This window comes from Capricornis sumatraensis, chromosome 14 (genome assembly GCF_032405125.1).
Source record: "Capricornis sumatraensis isolate serow.1 chromosome 14, serow.2, whole genome shotgun sequence".
NCBI lineage: Eukaryota > Metazoa > Chordata > Mammalia > Artiodactyla > Bovidae > Capricornis > Capricornis sumatraensis.
This window is the reverse complement of record NC_091082.1, coordinates 35,192,652-35,215,563: the sequence shown is the minus strand read 5'-3', so window position 1 is coordinate 35,215,563 and position 22,912 is coordinate 35,192,652. Positions and strand designations below refer to the sequence as shown.

The window sequence follows — 22,912 nt, the reverse complement described above, 5'->3', positions numbered from 1 at the left end:
AGAAAAGGATGTCAAGCCCAGACACATTTTTCTCCAGTCATTTTTCTCCAGTCAGCACATATGCTTGGTTGGCTTCAGTTCAATTTCCTCATCACTCTCCAGAACCTCCAAGAAAAATTATCCCAGAGAAGTCACGGTCTGGTAATGATGAAGTGGCTTTAGGTTCCTCGGCATCTGGTCCCGATTCCCAACTCCAGACAGCAACTCCACGTGCAGTAAGAGGCCGGCCCTCCTCAGCCACAGCCCCTCACACACTCCCACTCACTGACGGTTATGGATGCCCGCCCCCCTCATCCTCCAAGGTAGCCTTGATGCCACCACACTCCAGAATGCCTCTCAAAGATCTCCAAGCCCCACCCGATGGCCTGCTTAGGATATCTGACAATAAGAATAAAAGCTCCATAGAGATCTCAGGCCCAGGACTTCACTAGAGGTCCAGTGGTTAATCAGGACTCTGCCTTCAAATGCAGGGGGTACAGGTTCAATCCCTGGTTGGGGAGCTAAGATTCCATATCCTCAGGGGCAAGAAACCAAAACATAAACAACAGAAGCAATACCGGAACAGATTCAATAAATACTTAAAAGAAAAAAAATGTTTCAGGCAGGCCTAGGGGATTCACTGGACCTATGGAACAAGAGAAGCATCATTTGTGTATCCAGTCCATGTAGAATTTAGAGACAGTTGGAGCATACTTGTTCTCTTTGGCCCTGGTCTGCCTACAGTTGTCTGAAGCCTCCCAGGCGGGCAGTACACCTGGGTGGACATAAATCCAGACGTGCAGCTCCACATCCACACACACATGATCAGATGGGACCCCTCTCCCCCGACGAACCCGAGGGAGGGCTACCTCAGGCAGACAGCCAGAGCAGCGCCATGCCCTCAAACCCATCCTCCCCCACTGAGTTCCCATATCTGAGCCTTCCACCTCCCAGTTCCCATTGCTTAATCTCTGCATTCTGGAAAACTAGAATCATTTGGCTAGTTTCACACCCACAACACCTGAATGCAGTTGCTGCTAATTCCTTTTCTCAGGAAGATTTGCAGAACACATTTCAATATTTTTTTTTTTTAATCCAAGATACAAATGCCTCTGTTATATAGGGGACCATCTGGGCTGCTATTGCTAGCTGGCTATGTTGTTATCAACTCTTTTTTTAGGGTTCATGAATCAGTTACCAATAAGGAAAAAAAAGAAAAGGAAGTCAGCTCCAAGACTCTGCTCTCCTCCCCTGCATTTTTCCCCAGCAGGAGAGCTATATCCCATCATCAAAATGGACCATGTGAACACAAAAACAGAAAAGATACCTAAAGCTAATGTTCTGGAAATATCAGCCCACGGTTCTAGATGCCCTGGGGGAGGGAGGTGGTGTCAGCTAACATCCCAGCACTCAGGCCCTCCAGCTGAGCTAAGAAATACTGTGCGGGCTCTGGCAGAGTAAGATCTATGCAAAGGAAAAGGAATAGAAGGAAGCAGGGAGACAGAGCCATCAGGGCCTGGGATCCCTAATGCCAGACACTCGCCAACCACCACAGGCTCCAGCCAGCCCAGAGCACCTCGGGCAGTCCAGGGGCTGAGCTCCGGGTGCCAGGCCAGGGAGGGTGAAAGCGAAAGTGTCAGTCGCTCAGTCATATCCGATTCTTTGCGACCTCAGGGACTATAGCCCTCCAGGCTCCTTTGTCCATGGAATTCTCCAGGCAAGAATACTGGAGTGCGTTGCCATTCCCTTCACCAGGGGATTCCAACCCACAGACTGAATCCAGGTCTCCTGCACGGCAGGCAGATCCACCAATATAAATGGGAAGCCAAAACCTGAAAAGGATGTGAATGGGGAAGCTGAGGAATGACGGTAGGCAGGGGGTGAACCCTGGACTCATAGTTGCCGAGCCTGCAGTGTCTCCCTCTCCAGGAGGAAAGGCATCCAGAGGAAGGAAGTGGGTGTGTCATTCAGTTGGAAACATGTCCAGAGTACCTGTCTATAGTATTTACAGACACTGAAAAGGGCCAGAGGTCATGGCTCCAGCTAGCCAGATGGCATCACAGAAGTTGGACCTCACCCCACAGGCAGTCCCAGGTGCTGTACATACTCAAGGGCAGACCATGCAAACAGGCGTGGGGGCCTTTGACCCCAAGCCTCTGGGTGGTAAGTCACTGGTTGTGTATGGATGTGTGGTTAACAGCTCCCACCCCAACTGTGGGGACTGCAAATGGACACACAGGGATGCCCACTGCCCATAGCCACCCTTACCCCTAGAGAGACAGAGGAAAGCAAATTCCATCCTCCCCAAATTTATGGCCAAGAAAAGGTGGGGTCTGCATTGCTATGGAGAATTTTTGTTGTGGTGGAACTGTGTGCACATGCGCACAAGTATGTGTGTGTGTCTGTGTATTATGTTTTTATAAATCTGGTTTGTCTTTTAAAACCACTTTTGTGACCCAAGAAAACTTAAAGAAACTAGGAAATTAAGTCATCCTCCAAACTGTCTCCCAGTGAGCTAAAACCTCTTCATTTCCATGACCCAGCAGTCCCCAGTTTTGGGGTAAAATTGAACTTGAGTCTTCGGCCCAGGTAAAGTTGCCTGGTTCCCCTCCCTGACAACCACCAAAAGAAGTGCTGGGCCTTTGGGCTTCCCACTGATTCATGAGCAGAAATGCAAAGGTTTAAATGAACAATAAAAAATTTTTGCACAAGATCCCTTTGTTCTCAACAGCAGGTACATCTCTCAATCCTCACACATCTAGGCTGAAAGGCTCAGAAAACACTGCTAGCTCTTCCTGATGAAATCCTTTGGAAGAAATGGCTGTGGTCATGGGGCGACGGCAAAACCCAAGATCTGGTAAAATCTGTTTAAGGAGCATTTACAACTTCTCAATAAGGTTCAACTAGGACTCCATGCTATGGTTTGAAGAAAGATTCTGCAACTATTTTATTCACCTAGAAGACCTGAGGATTCCAGAGTAATGTAGCAAAACAGACCAGATTTTTAAGCAAGCAAATAAACCCAGGATGTTTGAGGCACTGCTGTTGGTCCATCCTAGAGCAAAGAAGACAGCAGCAACAGACAGGGGCCAGAGAGTCAAGAAAAGGCAGAACTGGTGCCGAAAAGACTGAGGACCAAAAGTTCCTGTTTGAAAAAGTTCCTGCATTTCCACCTGTGGGTTGTTGTTCAGTCACCCAGTTGTGTCCAATTCTGCAACGTCATGGACTGCAGCATGCCAGGCCTCCCTGTTCCTCACCATCTCCCAGAGTTTGCCCAAGTTCGTGTCTATTGCATCAGTGACACCATCCAGCTGTCTCATCCTCTGACACCCTCTTCTCCTGCCTTCAATCTTTCCCAGCATCAGGGTCTTTTCCAATGAGTCAGCACTTCTCATCAGGTTACCAAAATACTGGAGCTTCAACTTCAGCGTCAGTCCTTTCAAATGAATATTCAGGGTTGATTACTTTTAAGATTGATTGGCTTGATCTCCTCGCTGGCCAAGGGACTCTCAGGAGTCTTCTCCAGCACCACAGTTTGAAGGCATCAATTCTTTGGTGCTCTGCCTTCTTTATGGTCCAACTCTCACAACTGCATGTTGACCACTGGGAAGACCTTAACCTTGATTATATGGACCTCTGATGGCAGAGTAATGTCTCTGCTTTTCAACACACTTGTGGGTTCAGTTCAGTTCAGTTGCTCAGTCATTTCCAACTCTTTGCAACCCCATGAACGCCAGGCCTCCCTGTCCATCATTAACTCCCTGAGTCCACCCAAACCCATGTCCATTGAGTCGGTGATGCCATCCAACCATCTTATCCTCAGCCGTCCCCTTCTCCTCCTGCCCTCAATCTTTCCTAGTATCAGGGTCTTTTCTAATGAGTCAGCTCTTCGCATTAGGTGGCCAAAGTATTGGAGTTTCAGATTCAGCATCAGTCCTTCCAATGAACACCCAGGACTGATCTCCTTTAGGATGGACTGGTTGGATCTCCTTGCAGTCCAAAGGACTCTCAAGAGTCTTCTTCAATACCACAGTTCAAAAGCATCAATTCTTCGGCACTCAGCTTTCTTCACAGTCCAACTCTCACATCCATATATGACCACTAGAAAAACCATAGCCTTGACTAGATGGACCTTTGTTGGCAAAATAATGTCTCTGCTTTTGAATATGCTATCTAGGTTGGTCATAACTTTCCTTCCAAGGAGTAAGCGTCTTTTGATTTCATGGCTGCAGTCACCATCTGCAGTGATTTTGGAGCCCAAAAAAATAAAGTGTTTCTACTGTTTCCCCATCTATTTGCCATGAAATGATAGGACTGGATGCCATGATTTTTGTTTTCTGAATGTTGAGCTTTAAGCCAACTATTTCACTCTTCTCTTTCACTTTCATCCAGAGGCTTTTTAGTTCCTCTTCACTTTCTGCCATAAGGGTGGTGTCATCTGCATATTTGAGGTTATTAATATTTCTCCCGGCAATCTTGATTCCAGCTTGTGCTTCTTCCAGTCCAGCGTTTCTCATGATGTACTCTGCATAGAAGTTAAATAAGCAGGGTGACAATATACAGCCTTGACGTACTCCTTTTCCTATTAGGAACCAGTCTGTTGTTTCATGTCCAGTTCTAACTGTTGCTTCCTGACCTGCATACAGGTTTCTCAAGAAGCAGGTCAGGTGGTCTGGTATTTCCATCTCTCAGAATTTTCCACAGTTTATTGTGACCCACACAGTCAAAGGTTTTGGCATAGTCAATAAAGCATACATCAAAAATGAAAAACTGGGTATCAAAGAGATATTTGCACACCCATGTTCACAGCAACACTATTCACAACAACAGCCGAAAGGTGGAAGCAACAGATGAATGCATAAACAAAATGTGGTACACACACACACTGGGATATCTTCAACCTTAAAAAGTAATGAATTGTTGTCACCTTCTACAACATGGATGAACATTGAGGATGTTACACTAAGTGAAATAAGCCAGACACAGAAGGGCAAATGCTGTGTGGCTCCACTTATATAAGGCACATGTGCCTGTGTGCTAAGTCGCTTCAGTCATATCTGACTCTTTGCAACCCTATGGACCGTATTCCACCAGGCTTCTCTGTCCATGGGATTATGCAGGCAAGAATTCTGGGGTGGGTTGCCGAGCCCTCCTCCAGGGGATCTTCCTGACGCAGGGATCAAACCCGGGTCTCCTACTTTACAGGCAGATTCTTTACTGTCTGAGCCATCAGGAAAGCCCCATATAAGGTGCAAAGAATAGTCAAATTCCTAAAGACAAAAAGTGACATGATGGTTGTCAGGGGCTGAGGGGACGGGGGAATGGGAAGTTACTGTTTAACGGGTATGGAGTTTCAGTGTGGAATCATGGAAAATTCTGGAGATGGATAGTGGTGATAGTGGTACAATCACATGAACAGACTTAATGCAACTGAACTGTAAACTTAAAAATGATTTTTAAATGGCCAATTTATCTTACCACAATTAAAAAATTTAATCAGTTTGAAAAATGAGAGGAGCCAGAGAGAGTCCAAAGTAGAAACTGCAGGGCTAGGTGCAATCCCGTTTTCTCTCTCAGGTAACCAGGGAAACACAGAGAAAGCTGAGCAAAAGGTAGCAACAGGACAGAACTAGAGAAAACAGCTTGACCAGGCAGCCTGGGGCTAAAGCTGGGTTGGTGTAACTAAATGATGGAGACTGGACAGAAATCTCCAGTCCAACTCAGCACACACTCAATCAGTGTCTACACAAGCTCAGGTAAGACAGAGAAGATAGTCCCTGCCCTCTATCTGCCTGTATGTAACTAAGGCCCTTACAAGCCCTGAAGCTAGGGCAATGGAATTATTTATTTGTGACAATGGCCTCAGGGTCAGGTGGTGATGGTTCCATTCTCAGCACCCCAACACAGACAGGAGTGTCGAGCCTGCAGTAAGAGGCCAGCCCCTCAAGGATGAAGCCAACCTCTGTGACAGCGGTACCTGGCTGGTGCATCCCTTCCAGGTCAAGTCTCAGAGCAAATGGAAAGAGAGGCTGCTAGCTCACCGGCACTCACAGCACCCAGATGGAGCGCCACCTGGCTGGGCCAGCTCCCAGGCCCTGCTCTCAAGGCCGGCCACCACAGTCACCAGAGCCAAAGGCTCTCTCTTTTCTTCAAAGATTGAGTTCTTTTTTTTAAAATTGGGGTATAGTTGCTTTATAATGTTGTGTTAGTTTCTGCTGTACAATAAAGTGAATCAGCCACACATATATAAATATATATCCCCTCCTTCCTGGACCTCCCTCTCACCTGCCATCCACCTAGGTCACAGAGGACCGTGCTAAGCTCCTGTGCTATCACTACCTACCTATTTTACACGTGGTAGTGTATAAATGTCAATCCCAATCCCCACCCCCGACCCTGTGCACACACCCATTCTCTACGTCTGCATCTGTATTCCCGCCTGCAAATAGGTTCATCTCTACCATTTTCCCACATACGAGTTAATACACGATATTCACTTTCCTCTTTCTGATTCACTTCACTCTGTATGACAGTCTCTAGGTCCACCCATATTTCTGCATCCCAATTTTGTTCCTTTTTAATGGTTGAGTAATATTCCATGATACGTATGTACCACATCTCGAAGGGTGAACTCTGAGTTAATGAGCCAAACAAGGCTACCAAACAGGTGATTTTCATTCTTCCTTTCATGGCCAATCTGAAGACCACCCACTGCCAGGTACATGATCCCCATGTGGTCACCGTGTCCTCCTAAGTTCTGTGAAGGCATGTCATGGACAGCTAAGGACCCTCCCCTCTAACAGTGCCTACTACACTTAGAGAGTTCGGGACACACATGTGAAAGTGTCCTACACGCACATGAGAAAGTGAGCTAGGTGAGCTTTCTTAGAAGCCTGTGGTAGGCTGGAGTGAGTAGAGCTGACAATGTGAGATTTGAGCGAGACAGTGAAAAAATGTGCAGAATTTAGACCTAAGAGGGTAGAAGTCTTTCCTTGTGGAAAGAGGAATAAAATGCCCATTTCTGGGCAGCAGAGTCTACCTGTGGAGTTGGGGCCATGAGATGGGAGGAGTGGGAGACCAGCAGCAGGCAGGCAGACACTACAATGCGGCAGGCCCCCAGCACCAAACTGCTGGGGACACTGTCCCGAGAGATCTCCCGAGGTCCCAGCCTTACTCTGCAATCCCCGTGCCCTATAGCAGGGAGTGTCCCAACCAAGATTCTCTAAGGCTTTCAATGCCTCTGACGCTGTGCACAGAAATGTTGGGGGCTCCATTAGAGTCTAAGAGCTTAATCTCGGTTTAGATATCTTTTTAGAGTTTTATAGTTTATATTTTGGCTGTATTTTAGTAGAGGTAAGAATGTCTTCAGGACTTCCCTGGCAGTCCACTGGTTGAATCTTCATGCTTCCATCACTAGGGGCACAGGTTCGATCCCTGGTCCAGAACTAGGATCCCACACAGTCAGAACGTTTTGAAAAAAAAAAAAAAGAAAGAAAGTCTTCTGTTTGCTTTTCTACACCCAATTAAAAATATTTGCCAGCATCATCATTAAGCTGTATGAGGATTTACTGAGCCCCTTCTACATGGCAGGCACTGTTCCAGGCTCCAGAGAAACCGTGAAAGCAGAAAGGGTCCCCTGCTCTTACGGAGCATCGTCCTGTGTTAGCTGTGAGGCAGTGGAGAAAGAACACGGTGGCGGATGAGAGAGGAGGGGAGCGTGGGAGGAAGGCTGTGCGAACATCACATCTAAGAGTGACATACCGCAGAAGATGGGGCTGCCTCAAACACACCAGAGAGTGGAGACCAGGTAAGGCAGAGCGAAGAGATCAGCACCCCCATCTGGACAGATCAAAGTAGGGTCCTCAAAGGACAGGCTATTGCCAAGCCCAGGCATCCGACCATCTCATGTAAACCCATTATTTTCGTTTCCAGGCGGATAATCTGAGAAACTGAGAGGTCTGCTCAGTTCCCTGTGACACAGGCTGGAACTGGCTGAAAGGCTCAATCATAAAGACATTTCACCTAGCAAAACTGCCGCTCAGTCAGCATTATTTGTTATCTTCTGTTGGGGCCTGTTAAAACTCTCCAATGGCAAATGCTGCTGTGAATCCTAAGAAATATCATTGGAAATTAATTTTATTTGTACGCTGCAAAACTCAGCTTTTGAAAGTGACTCTAGATATTTAAAAAAAAAATTTTTAACTAAAAATCTGAAATAACTGGTATGAATCTTCGATCTTTTCAAAGAATGGTTTCATCTGTGTTTATATAAATGAGACAGTCTGCAAACAGGCTCAACCAAGCTGGAGCTGAGAGGGCTCTTGCCAGTAACATTGTTCATTTTATACTGGCTGGAAACAGACATCACTTCACATCTGAAACCCTTTAAAACACTTTTTTTTCCTTCTAAACACCCGATGTGGATTTTAAAAAATACACACATACACAATGTTTGGAAGAAGAGACATCCAAACCTCTTCCGGATGATGACATTAGCAGTGATTTCGGTCCATGACTATGTACCTGTCCTTTCAAAATTCGGGGCAATGAACTTGTATAAACAGAAAAAATATATATTTTTTTCAAAAAATGAAATAGAATTTTCTCTTTTTAAAAAGGAGATACAGTATGTTTGGTGTCATCTTCCTGTTGCTGTGGCTCTAATCAGAAATTCCAACTCCAAATACTTCATCTATACAGAAAAAAGTAATTCTTTGGATACGAATATTATTCACTATTATCAAAGCTAAACAATCCAAAGACAGTGACTAGAGTTAGAAAAGGGACATGGGCATAATAGCCTGAGACTCAGCTAATCTCTCAGCTCTAACACATACCAGCTGTGCAACCTTAGGCAAGTTTCATAACCTCTTCATACAGTCTCTTCATCTGTAAAATGTCAGTTCCAAGGACAAAAAGGCTGCCTGGGCAATAAGGGACCATGTATCTGATGGTATGCAAAGCCACACAGACAAAAAAAAAAATCCTCAGTTTTATTCTGCATCTTCCAAATGTAACAATTATACTCAAAGACGGTGGCTCGTATAGAATAAATTAATCAGTAATATGAAATCTTTCCATTTGAAAACAAATGCAGATAAATTTTCAAAGTAAAAAGCAAAACTTGAAAGCTTTAAAAATTTCAGCTTTAAAATTTTCTTTTAAAAATATCTAGAGTCACTTTTAAAAACTGAGTTGTGCTATGACTGGCCACATCCATCCTTGCTTCCAGACTTCCCGTCTGGAAGAGGAGACAGGTAAGCAACTGGAGATACACCTGAGGAGTCCTCTGTAAGTCCCTAAGACTGGTCTACGACAAACACTCAGCAAACAGCAACCACTCCTACTGTCCCTAAGTGTGTACAATTAGGTGAGAAAGAACCATCTCCTTTTCTTCAGCCCAGACATGGCAGGGAGGCAGGTCTTTTAACTGCTGTAAATTAAGTGCCCAAGTCATTATTTAGGATGTCAATATATAGTAAGCAATCAATATGGCTTGTCAGATCAAGAAATGTATAAGGAACATAAGATGCTGGAAAAAAAACACAGAGTATAACACAGACTAACTAAATTTTGGTTGAAATAATCATCACCGTATAGCCAACACCCCCACACACAATGGGTACACAGACTGTGTCGATGTGTCTCAGATTTCCCCTTTCAGTGTTCAGGAACCAAAGCAATGCAGTGTGGCTTTGGATCGTTTGCTTTGCAGAGAGGGTGATGGGAAAGACTAGGAAAGGAAAAGGGGCTGAGACTTGGGAGTTGTCACTATAATTTGAATTCAAAGAGCACAAACTCTGTTTATCATCAGAAACTGGAATCTTGCCAGGTCAGGAAGGAGGTCCGGACCTGACCCGGACTTTGAACCTGACCACGTCCAGCTACCCCTCGACAAGGGGGTGAGCACTGGAAACCAGAAGAGTAGAGGCCAACATGGGATTGCAATAATGCTCGATTTTGAGTCAAATGTCTATCAGTCAACCAGCTGCACAAACCATCCATTTAATTAATCTACTCCTGAATTATTTATTATCTTCCTGAGTGAGAGAAAATTATTCTTTCTGGTTACCTGCTTTGCTTTAGGGACTAATTCAAAGCTCTCTAAGCCTGACAGTTTGATGAAGCTCTCTGGTACCTGCCACCCTCTGGCCAAGGCAAAAGTGAAAAGAAACAGCGAATGAAGTATTTCTTAAAAAGAGGGGTAGTTAGTCTTCTAGAATGCAAACAACTCCCTTGATCTCAAGAAGCACAGCAAGCTCCTTTAAAGCACATTAGGAGAGGTCTGTTGCATGTTTGGGCATGACCTGTTCTGCACCCCTTTTTATCCTAAAGTTTTGTTTTCCCTTAACAAGTGTCAGCAACTTCAAGGCTCTGTTCTCCACTGTACGATAGAGCCAGCCTTCCCCACAGGGGAAGAGATGATGCAAAATCTCATCACTTCTCACTCGCAGAATTTTTGATCAGCCCCAAAATTCCCACGTATGAATTCCTTCTCTCTCACCCCTAGATGAATAGGTCAACTGATTCACACACTTATATACCCTCTTAGACATAAGGGGAAGCTTGGAGATCATCCAGGTCAAATTTCTCACTTTTGAGGTGTCTTTCCTAAGCATCTTCCCTAAGATGACACAGTCCGAAGTCTTCCCCCTCCTGGGGTTCCTGCTCCTCCCTGTGAGAGAGCCTTGTAACAGGGACTGCTCTAGCTACTTAGTTCTATTTTCAAAGAAATCCTCTCACTCTGGAAACCATTTGCACAAAACATCTTCATCCCACCCACCACGAAATTTTCTCCTGGTCTTCAATCCACCGAATGCATGTTCTCTCAGGCTCACGGGATCCACGCCTCCAGGAACTCATCTCAGCATCCTTCCCTGGCACCTGACTTCCTGGGCAGCACAGGGGTGTTCCTAAAATGTGCGACATTAGCTATTCTTTCCAACAAGTCTCTGATGGTGAGGGCGGGGAGCTTAAACAACCTCAGAGGAGGAAGCTCTGAGAGTAGCTAGACGTGTCCGATGTTGTGCAGTCTGTGAGAGAACCAGCGTTCCTCACTTCTCTCTCCCTCCTTCTATTCAGAAGCACTCTGTCCCCTATTCCCACGCCACACCTGCAGAGCCGGGACTCATCACGACTGCCCTCAACCTGATGCAGCCCCAGGAAGGGCAGCAGGCAAGTGTGTGCCCACTGGGGATGCCGAGGATCTCGCCAAAAGGAGGTGCGCCACCTGCAAAGCCTTTCAGGAGTTGACGGGCTCAGACCCCAGGAGGGCAACGGAGGAAACTCTCTCCCCTCCACCTGTCTCTGCGGAGACTTTCCTCAACAGCCTCATTCATGCGTGTCTTTCTCCGGCCTCCCTCCCTGGTCCTCGCTTTCCTCTCTCATCCTCACTGGCCCACCCCCTTCGTTGCCCACCTGCATCACCTGGCTTCCCTCCACTCCCCTTCCTGGCCCGGCGTCTCCCCACTTCCTCTTACAAGGCGCTCCCGTTGTGTTTCCACTTTGCCTCCAGTTATGCGGAAACGCAACCCACCACAGATGCTGACATTTTAAATATTTAGTTGTTATAGTTACTTGACTAACTGCCGGGCCCATGGTGGCGCCTCTCCTTCGCCTCCCCGCGGGCAGGAGAGGAGGGGGCACGGGCAGTGGGGGGATGGTTGCTGGGGCTGTAGACGCTCATCCCGGGGCCTGGGACACAAGGCCAAGCCCTGGCGAGGGTGCCCTGCCCCGCGGCCGGGCGGTCCCTCCGCCTGCCGCCAGTAGGAGGGCACCGAAGGCGCGCCGGCCTCGGGATGCTCTGAACCATCTCCCGCCCGGGACAACCCGGCGGCGGCAGAGGGTCTAACCGGGTGCGCAGCGGCCGGCCGCCTATCCACCCACACTCGCGATGGAGAAAGTGAGGCGGCATTTCAGAGGACCTGGGGAAGGAGGCGGCCAGGGGCGCAAGAAAAGAGTTAGAAGCCGCTGCCGGTTACTCACGTGCCAGATGGCGAAGAAGATGAGGGCAGCGCACAGCACCAGCGAGAGCATGTAGCAGAAAGCAGCGAAAGTGAAGGCCATGGCCGGCCGGCGGGGGGCCGCGCGCACCCCGACACCAACACACCAAGCAGCGCCTAGGAGGCCGAAGTCCCTCCGGAGGACCGCACTCCCTCAAAAGGCGGGGGACAGCAAGCAGCCAGGTCTGCACCCTCCGCTCGAGGCCAGGGGCTAGGAAGGAGGCACGCCAGCGGAGAGCCGTGCGGGTCTGGGAAAGGGGCAGGATTCCCGCAGGCTCCGGCGACCTGAGACGCCAGCTCGTCCGCGAAGACAGGTGCGTCGCGCGTCGCTGGCGGGAACTGTCCCCAAATCGAAGAAGAAACCAAATCAATAGCGAACTTCTGCAGTTAGTGCCAACCAGCCAGTTTCTCGAGACAACACGACGCGGGGGTGCAAGGACTCCTCGGAGGACCGCGCGAGCCACGGAATCCCAGGGAAGAGCCCCCTCTGCTTCCCGCGTCTGAGCGGCACAGGAGAGCCGAGAGCGCCGCTCAGGACCCTCCCGCGCCACCTGGGCGCCAACCGAGAGCGTCCAGCGAGGTGCCCGGAAAGGGGCGGGGGTGGGGGGGACCCCGAGCTCCTCTCAAATCCCAGATCCAGCAGAGGCTCTTTCCCGGGAAAACAGGTCTTTAGGTAGCCGAGAAGAGCGAGGTTTCCTTGGCCCTGCGCCCCGGATGCGGTTTCCAGAGCTGCCGTGCGCTCCTAGGCGCGCCAGGCTCCGGCGGCCCCGGGGCCCACCAGCCTTGGTAATCCAAGTTCCCCGGAAACTAGGGGGTGGGACTCTAGTGTCTCCTGGGTCTAAGCGGCACAGGAGCCTCGGCACACGGGCTCCAGCCCAGCAGGCCCGCTGGAGTGAATCTCAGGCCAAGAGCTGCTCACCGCGAAGCTCGCTCCACCTGCTGCTGCTGCCTGTGCCGCTAAGAGCACTGAAGCTGCGCGGCCCGGGTCCCCTCCCTCTTGGCGCCCCACCCTCGGCTCCGGCTCCGCCGAGCACGCCCTCCCCGGCGGGCGGAGACTGCGGCGGCGGCGGGGCCGGGGAAAGGTGGGCGGCCAAGCGCCGCTGGGCGCTCGGGCGCCGAGGCTGCCTCACTCGTGCGCGCTGGCCTCTCCGAGGAAACTTGAGGCCAGCAGCGCGGGTGGGGCGGGGCGGGACGGGACGGCAGTGCCGAGGTGGGGCAGGGTGGGGAGGAGCAGGGACTCTTTAAACACGTGCGTCTGGAGGAGGTGGGAAGCTGCGGAAGGGTATGTGTGTACCTCGCACCTAAAGGCTGCGGCTTCTCCTGGATCTCGCAGTTACACTGGAGCGGGCATTGTAGGTGCTGAGGGTGCTGATACTCTGTTGGTTGGAGAGACAGGAAAATCTTTTGGACCCCAGGGTTGTCCAATGGGTTTTCCCAGCTATGGATTTCATAATGCTTCAGGCTGCGCCTGCAAATTCTCTGTGAGCATCTTTCCTTCGCATCCTTCACCCTCCCCCGCCGTCTGACCTTGGAATTGAGGAAGCTAGACTTTGAGGACTATTGTGGGCTAGAGAGGCGGCAGCAGTGGTTCGGTGTATATTGGCGTTGGTCTAGTGGACGTGTCAAAAGCTTGTGCTTTTGCAGTCAAACCCCATTCTAACTGCACCTTTCCTAACCTCTGTAAATCTCGGTCTCCTTATCTGCATAAGGGTCAACATTTAATTGCCTCTGGGTCTACATACTTTGCACTGCCAAGTGCAAAATGCAAATATGGGGCTTCTTATTTAAATATATATGGGGGAGGCGGGTCTTCCCTGGTAGCTCAGCTGGTAAAGAATCCGCGTGCAGTGCAGGAGACCTGGATTCGATTCCTGGGCTGGGAAGAAACCCTGGACGCGAGGGCACGGCAACCCACTCCGGTGTTCTTGCCTGGAGAATCCCCGTGGATAGAGGTGCCTGACGGGCTGCAGTCCATGGGGTCCCAAAGAGTCGGACACGACTGAGCGACTAAGCACAGCACAGAGAGAGACTTTCAGCATAGGAACAGCAGATTATTAAACCAAGGTTGAGGCCCGTCTGAGTACAGGACACCCTGCCCCAAGCCCTACAACTGTAGAGGTGACTTCAGCCCTGCCCTGTATTATATTTTTTGCCACTATATCTTTCACCTAAATATATCTCCGAGTATAAAGTTTCTTTTTTTTATGCGCATTTATCTGTATTTGGATTAAGGATATGGTTCACAAGCCACACAAAATTGAGACAAACTGGAAAACTCAAAGAAGAGTACCATATCTGCTCCCAGCCGCCTAGAACAAAAGATCACATGAAAGATCCAGAGGGTGAATTTCCACTGTGTCACCCGGCTGATCTGTACCTTTGAAACAGAACTGGGAGTCCGCACTGATTTATTGTTTCTGTTGCGGTTCAGGTATAGCCACGGCCTGGTCATAGCTATGTCTTTTGACCTTTTTGTCCCCTTCCTTGATGGCTCAGAGGGTAAAGCGTCGGGAAGATACCCTGGAGAAGGAAATGGCAACCCACTCCAGTATTCTTGCCTGGAGAATCCCATGGACAGAGGAGCCTGGCAGGCTACAGTCCATGGGGTCACAAAGAGTCGGACACGACTGAGCGACTTCACTTTCACTTTTTTTGTTCCCTTAAAATCTGTAACTGGGCTTCCCAGGTGGCTCAGCGGTAAAAGAATCTGCCTGCCGAGGCAGGACACATGGATTTGATCCCTGGGTCAGGAAGATGCCCTGGAGGAGGAAATAACAACCCACTCCAGTATTCTTGCCTGGAGAATCCCATGGACAGAGGAGCCTGGCGTAAAGTTTCTTAAAGAAAATTTGGAAATACAGAGATGGAAAAAAATGAAGCAAACGCTGTTTGTCACTCTCAGACGCCACTAACACAAAAGTGGTGTATTTCTTTCTAGCTCTGTTTTTTGCTTTTTATTTTATATCAGTTATTTCTTTTAATTGTTGTGATTATGCTGCATAAATTTTTGTAACACCAGAACAATACAATAATCTCAAAGGGAAATTTGATCACTCAAATATTTCAAGACCCTTAAGGCTAATCTATTATCTTTTGTTTCTACTGGTTCCTTCCTATGGAATCCTAGCGTCTCATCTGTCTAGTAATTTTATACTGTATGTCAAACTTTGTTTTGAAATGTTCTTTGTGGAAATTTGAGGTTTGTAAGATGATGTTATCCTTCTCCAAGGAAAATTTTATACTTCTTTTGCCAAGTGTCTGGGGGAAATGAGCACTCTAAAATTACCTGGATCTAGTTTCAGAGACTGAGATTTTGTGGACTAACCCACTAACTGTGGTCTGCGTGAAGGATGTCTTTATTTCTGGTTCACTCTTATTCAAGTGGAGCAATCATTTTAGATCGCAAGCCAAAGCAAGTGGGTCATCAAGTTCTAAACCATGGTGGTCCTTGGACTCTGACTTTTGCTCCCACCCTGGAAAGCACTAAAAGCACAACCCAGTCTGTCAGCCACCTCCTCTAGGTTAGCCAATGTCTCTAGAGAAAAACTGGCCCCAAGTGCTAGTCTGGCCTCTCTGGGTTCCCAACCATTCTCAGAACTTGGCCTCAGTAATTCCTTACTCCTTTGTTGAGTCTTTGGTGCTTTAAAAAATAATAATAATATATATATATATATATATATATATATACACACACACATATTTCATTCAGCTTTTAAAATTGTGTTCAGTAGGAAGATTGGTCTGAATTATCTAACCCAGCATTACCAGAATCAGAAGCCCCTACATGAAAGGAAAATTTAATTATCCTACCACTCTAACTTTCAAGTATCCATCCATATCACAGGCCCTATTTTTCTTGCCCATTGCTCAGCCATGTTGTATCTCATTTTATCAGTTATAAAGTGGCATCTTAGTAAAGATGACTGAAGTGGTAGAATTTCAGAAAATAAGATCCCAGGCAGTTACTGTTATTCAACAACTATCTAGTACCCATATGTTGTAGGCATTCCTAGGGACCCATAAAGTTCCCAGGCTGATTGCTGAAGTAGTACATAACTCCTCCACAAGCCAATGTCTTAAAAAAAATAAATAAATAAAAGTGCATGTGACACAGTACAGGAAGGCAAGGAATAAAGTGATTAGGAATGGGTGTTGAGTGACCAACTAAAGTGTTCTGTACCCAGTTCCAATGTGAGGGGTCTTCCCATATCACCAAGCAATCCTCAGAAACCACTGGGCGTCCTGCAATTCAACTCAAATCTTAATGGCATCAGATTCCACAAGTTAGGGCTCAGTCTCACAAGCCAGTCTCCAGTTCAGATGCCAATGGCATGATCAGGTAGTTACTTCTGCTTCTGCCAACTGGCAGCTGATTGGAGGTTCCAATGATCCCTTCCTTGGATTTGATTAATTTGCTAGAGCAGTTCACAGTACTCAGGAATCCAGTTTACTTAACTAGATTACCAGTTTATTACAAAGGATATTCAAGGATATGAATGAACAGCCAGATCAAGAGATATATAGAACAAGATCTGGAAGGCTCTCAAACTTAAGAGCATCTGTCACCATGGAGTGTGGGATGCACCACCCACAGTGATGTGTTCTGGTTCAGCAACCTGGAAGCTCTTGGCTGTTGCTGACAAACTCAATCTCCATCCCCTCTCCCCTTGCCAGAAATCAGGGAGTAGGACCGATCCTACTGTTAGCAACCAATCATAGTTGATTCCCCACTCAACTAGCCCCCTTTCTTAGGAGTGTTCCAAAAGTCACATCATTAACATAAGCCAGTTGTTGCAGAAAGGAGCTTGTTATGGATAGCAAGACACCATTTCACCTTTCTGGCTCTGAAGTGATTTCAGGAACTGAGGACAAGAGACCAAATATTATAACAAAAGATGCTCACACTGCGCTTATCTCTCAGGATATTTCAAGGGTTGGGGAGCAGTGAGTCAGGACAGTGGACATTTGAATGACCAAATATGTATCTCTTATAAATCATAATATCCTGCCAACCTATATTGCTTCAGCTGCTGTAGATATTTGAAAAGCCAATTACTTGGCTTTCTTTTCCCCCAGCCTCTGTACAGGTAAGAGTGACCGTTGTGACACAGCTTGAACCTCTGAGATATATACTTCTTTTTGCCTGGAATGCAAACCTGATGCCTAGAAATACACTAACAGTCTCATGGTCATAAGAAGGAAATCACCTCATTAAGAATGGAAAAGCTAAAGAGACAGAGGGAGCAAGTACCATTGACAACATAGTTGGGCTTCCTGAAATAGGAAGAACGCAGGCCAGGCACATCCTATAAATGAATGACATAGCCCTTGAGGATATGATATAAACTGGTTAGAACCAACTAGGTCCACAATGGCAGAAGCTTTGACTTCCAGTGGACCTTGAACCTCTTTATACAGGTTAGGTTAGCCTCCTAACCTCTTCCCAAGCTTGTGTATATAGGTTAGTTTGGGTTTTCTTCCTTCTCTTAACTTATGAATAGTAACATTTCAGTTTCTCAAGAGTGAAGACATATAACATGCCCCCACATGACTGAAGACTTGGTTCATCATGAAGCTTCTTCCAACCCTCAGCCCTATCCTGCTTCTTCCTCCCCTGACCCTCCACCTGACCCATAAGCATCAGTCAGAGAAACAGTCAAAGTTTAAAGAAGTATGTCTTTGAATCCATGGGAAGCTCAGTTAAGTGGGCTGTGAGCCCCTTCTATCCCATCACCAACCCCATTCTACTAATAGGAAAATCTGACCAGACTTCATTTAGCACAGAATTCGAGAGTATATCCTGGGACGTCCCTGGTGGTCCAATGACTAAGACTCCGTGCTCCCAATACAGGGAGTCCAGGTTCAATCCCTTGTCAGGGAATTAGATCTGACATGCCATAACCAAAGATCCCTCAATAAAGGTCAAAGGTCCCCTGGGTTGCAACCAAGACCCAGCCCAGACAAACAAATAAAATTTTTTGAAAGTATCTCCTTACTGGGGCTTCCCAGGTAGCACCAGTGGTAAAGAATATGCCTGCCAGTGTAGCAGATATAAGAGACACAGTTTCAATCCCTGGGTCAGAAAGATCCCCAAGGGGAAGGCATGGCAACCCACTCCTGTATTCTTGCCTGGAGAATCCCATGGACAGAGGAGCCTGGCAGGCTGTAATCCATAGGGTTGCACAGAGTCAGACACGACTGAGTGACTCAGCACAGCACAGCACATGTCCTCACTGTCATTTCACATAAATGAGCTCTGCACCTTTCAGGGATGGTGTGGTATATCCAATTACTCCTTTGCTTCCCAGCCAAACTCTGTCAGAATCCCAGAAAGCTTTTCCCATCCTCCTGTGTAAACCCTACTCACCAGCTTTTCACCAAGCCACTATGCAAATACTCCTCAAATCCCTACCAGACAGAGGATATGCCCACTTAATCCACCTCACCAAGACTCTCTGTTTCTCTCTCTTTGGTGAATTTGGTTATTGGAATGCCCTGAGAATTAGGATTTTTTAATGGCTTTTATTATATAATTTGGAGTTTCCCTGTTGGCTCAGTGGTAAAGAATCTGCCTGCCAATGCAGGAGACTCAGGTTCAATCCCTGGGTCAGGAAGATCCCCTGGAGAAGGAAATAGCTACCCACTCCAGTATTCTTGCCTGGGAAATCCCATGGACATAGGAGCCTGGTGGGCTACAGTCCGTGGGGTCACAAGAGTCGGACATGACTAAGCAACTAAACAACAGCAACAACAAATTATAAAATGTTCAAACGTATAGAACAGCAAAGAAAAGAGCAGGTTGAATATTCAACTAGGTATCACCTGGATTCAGCAACTGTTAACGTCCTGCTGTATGTGCTTCCAATTGTCCCCAAATTGTATTTTATAGCTGGTTTGTTCAAACAGGGATCTAAAGATCTTCCCTTCACTCCTCATCTCTCAAAGCATTATAACCTTTTGCTTGCATGTAGTTTAATCACCAATCCTTTGTTTTAAAAGTTGAATGCCTGCTGTTAACAGCTCTGCGCTGAGCAAGGTGACTTTGTTCACTGGTTTCCAATGTTTGTTGCTCTGCATGCCCTCAAAAATCTAAGTTAGTATTATCTAGCCTAGGAATTTGTCTACTTAATTTGCTTGGCACACATTCACACATGTGCAGAAGCTGGCTATCAATTGTAGACTCGTGACTTCTGGATGAATCACTTCTTCATTTTCCTTAAAATAATTTAAATCCAATTGGACCTCCCTTCTAGCTTGCAGGACTATTAGGAAATTCACCATCAGCCTTCAGTGGGGTTCCCCCATGAGTTTGGATAGAGCTTCTGCGGGGCTTACATAGCATCAAAGCACCAGGCTTTGGTCATCTGTCCAACTGGTTCCTGCTGAGACATCCTAAGTGAACTGGTCATTGGTTCTTTCACCTCTGGGCTTCTGTTCTTCCTAGGTGGTGTGTCTGGGAGCTCCTCTGCCTGGCTTTTCCAGCCTCGCTGGGCACCACACTGCCATGTCTCTAAGGTCCTGCCGCTTCTGTGAGTCACTGGCATGAAGTACCGTGTGGGTCACCTCTCCTCCAGAACACGTACTTCTGCCTCTTTGCTGTCTGCAGGATATTGCTTCCTGCTTCCTTCTTGCTACTGCCAAAGCTGTTATCTCTCCCTCTCATTTTTCTCCGCAGGGACATCTCGCAGAATCTCTCCCAAATCAGGAAGAACCCTTGACTTGACTTCAAAGACCTTCTACTTTCCACTTTGCAACTTATTCAGCCAATATTCACTGGTATAACTGTAGTGATTGTGATACTCTTGAAAGATTTCTGTTCCAGTTGGTAAGAAGAATGACAGTTACTGCAGCAAACAGTAAAATTAATAAATAATTAAAGATTCTAAATTAAACTCATTCATTTGGGTCAATTGTCATAGGATGTCACAAGGACCATTGATAAACGGGCCTCTCAGATGTTTATTTATCACAAAACACACCATGCAGTTGACATCCCTGTTTATCACTATACTGGAATCATGAGGTTGCCACGGATTCTAAATAGTTGCTACTTCAGTTGTATTTGTGCATTGTAATGTTTGTGTAAGTGGTAAATGTAGTGTTTCAATATTTATAAACTCAAGAATTTATCAATAAATATCTTTTAAAACTCTCAGAACAAAAAAGAGGAACAAGCATGGATACATTCATTAATGTTACATTTAAATATCATACAACTCAATCTTCTGAGTCTGCAAAGAATAAACAATATTAATAATGAAATGTAGCCTAGAATACCTACTGTGTAGATTTCAAAATGCCCTGAACATTTTTATACTGAGCAAGAATTGGTACAAGTTCACATAATACTTTTTATTTCTTTAATGCAAACTAGATTGTTTTAAAATATGAGTGTCTCATCAGTGCTAGGAATATAAATATAGGATGCAAATAGTGCTCTAAGTTGACTGTTAAAAGATTTAGATATTCAACAGAGTGGCAATCACATTTTGCCAAAGCTTGAGGTTCAATAAGAAGAATTGTAATTATCAATGAAATAATCAAAAGATCAGTTTCACACTATAATGTATTTGAAAGAACAAAATCTTCAAAATTTAACAAAATATTGATTAAATGATTTAAAATATTCAGGAAGTAACTTTTAAAAGATTAACTAGGGACTTCCCTGGTGGTCCAGTGGTTAAGAATCTGCCTTGAGTGCAGGGGACAGGGGTTTAATCCCTGGTCAGGAAACTGATCCCACATGCCCCGGAGCAGCTAAGCCTGCACACCGCAACTACTGAACCTCCACACTCTGGAGCCTGTGTGCCACAACTAGTGTCTGTGATACAATGAAAGATCCCACAGGATACAACTAAAACCCAACCCAGCCAAGTAAACACATAAATATATATATTAAAAAAAAGAAAAAAAAAAAAGATTAACACTAGCCAGCATGTGCTTCAGCATAATCAAGCATTTCCCAGCATGAAATATTCAACAGTCATTTTAAAAAGAATAGTATCTATGTAAGAATACATTACATTCTAGATTTATGTTCCCACTTGTTGGAAAAGATATACCTACTGAAATGAGAAAATAGCTTATTTTAAAAATTATAAATCAAAAGAGTAAAACACTTTCTATGAACCTTCAACTGTTTCATATAAAAGCATATCAAAATTTATTTTAAAACAAGAAATTTTAAATTTTGTTGATCTTGTGGAGTTAAAATAATATTTGAAATAATAACCAAACTTTATTGCCTATGTTTAAGAAAAACAGTGTCGATAAGACATAGTTTCATGGAAACTTTTTGTTCAGACAGCACTAGTACCTGTATGTTAGGGGAAAAGTCCCTATTTCAGTCAAAATTTTAGAAATATTTCTAAACATTTTTAATTTGGCACTAAGTCATTGGATTCAATTACCCCTGGATGATATAATAAAAGATGTAAAGTACTTAGTACTGTTTTATCCTAGTACTTATTTATCTTATAAATGGAAGTTTGTACTTCTTGACCACCTAGTCTCTATTTCATTTATTTCCTTTCTGATCTTTATTTTTTCCTTCTTTCTACTAACTGTGGGCCTTGTTTGATTATCTTTTTCTAGTTCCTTTAGGCATAGGGATAATTTTTTTGAGATTTGTTGGTTTGTTTGTTTCCTAAGTTCGACCTGTACCACTACAACCTTACATCTTAGAACTGCTTTTGCTGCATCTCAGATTTTGGAACATTGTGTTGGAAAACTGTTCTATATGTAAGTTGTACTTTTGCTGTGTTCATGGGAGGAGACAAGCTTAGGATCTCTCTACTCTGCCATCTTGATCCCACCCCCACAGAATTTAAAATGTTTATATTCATTTTGATGTAGATGTAACTTGTAAAATGGAAGTAAACATGTAGGAAAAAATTAGAGAATTAGCCTTATAAACAATACTCTAATAGTGATAGTCACACTTTCCATGACTTGGTAAGAAATGTGTTTCTGTTAAATTGATTTAATTCTACAATTAATAAAAGTAATAAAGCCTATAAGGACAAATAAAGGAAGCTTTAGAGAAACAAAGAAATATCATATGCCACTTGAAACAAAACAAATTATAAATTCTAAGAAGGCTGTTCAAACATCTAGGTAAATTATGTAAAGTGGATGATGACAAGAGTCAGCAGTGTAATGAATTTTTAAGTTGTTTCTATTTATTAAATGGTGTCATTCTGCCAAATGATGTTTGCAAAGCTCCATGGATTGAAGCTAATAAAAAATCAATCTGAATTATTAAGTTTGTTATTCCATGAGAACAGAGAGGCCTGGCCAGCCCCCACTTCTCCCCATACTTTTGGAGAGGCCAACTTGACTCTTCCAACCCCAGACCCATGGGTTAACTGTGTCCAGCACCACATACAGCAGCAACAACACGCAGCTGAGCCTAGCCCAGGGCTGAGCCATGAGCAAAGAAAGAGTGGTTATTGTTTTAAGTAACTAAGTTTGGGGGTTGTTTGTTTTGTAGTGATAGACCATTGCAAATGTTCTTTATTCACCAAGTGGCCTTTTTAATTTGGTGTCCACTGTGGATAGAACTCATGGCTTCTAGAAGGAAGTGTATAATGAAGCAAACTCCCTTATAGCTTAGGTAAAATACACCTCCAGATCTTATATCTGCATTTGCTCTGATTCCCACATCCACACAAGCCCCATTCCACAAGCAGGGGCACAAAGGCTCTGAGGTCTGGGCCAGGCTTGGGCTCCAGGGGTCAGTTGTCCTCAGACATCAGAGTACTTACCACCTTGTTTGTGTAAAGGATGTTGTTGTTGTTAAAACATATATAAGATCTACCATTTTAACCATTTTTCAGCATTTAGTTCTGTGATACTAAGTACATTCACATTGTATACAACCATCATCACTATTCATCTCCAGAAATTGTTTTAACTTCCCACACTGAAAC

At 45.5% G+C, this 22,912-nt stretch overlaps 1 protein-coding gene across 2 annotated transcripts in view; it reads right to left on the bottom strand.

The window, feature by feature from the left end:
• Positions 1-12,045, bottom strand: part of CNIH3 (cornichon family AMPA receptor auxiliary protein 3) — a 131,019-nt gene extending 118,974 nt beyond the window's left edge. For both annotated transcript variants that reach the window (XM_068986474.1, XM_068986476.1), the window contains exon 1: positions 11,965-12,045. In XM_068986474.1, coding sequence (XP_068842575.1) covers positions 11,965-12,045 — 81 coding nt within the window. The remainder of the gene's footprint in view (positions 1-11,964) is intronic.
• Positions 12,046-22,912: the final 10,867 nt, after the last annotated feature.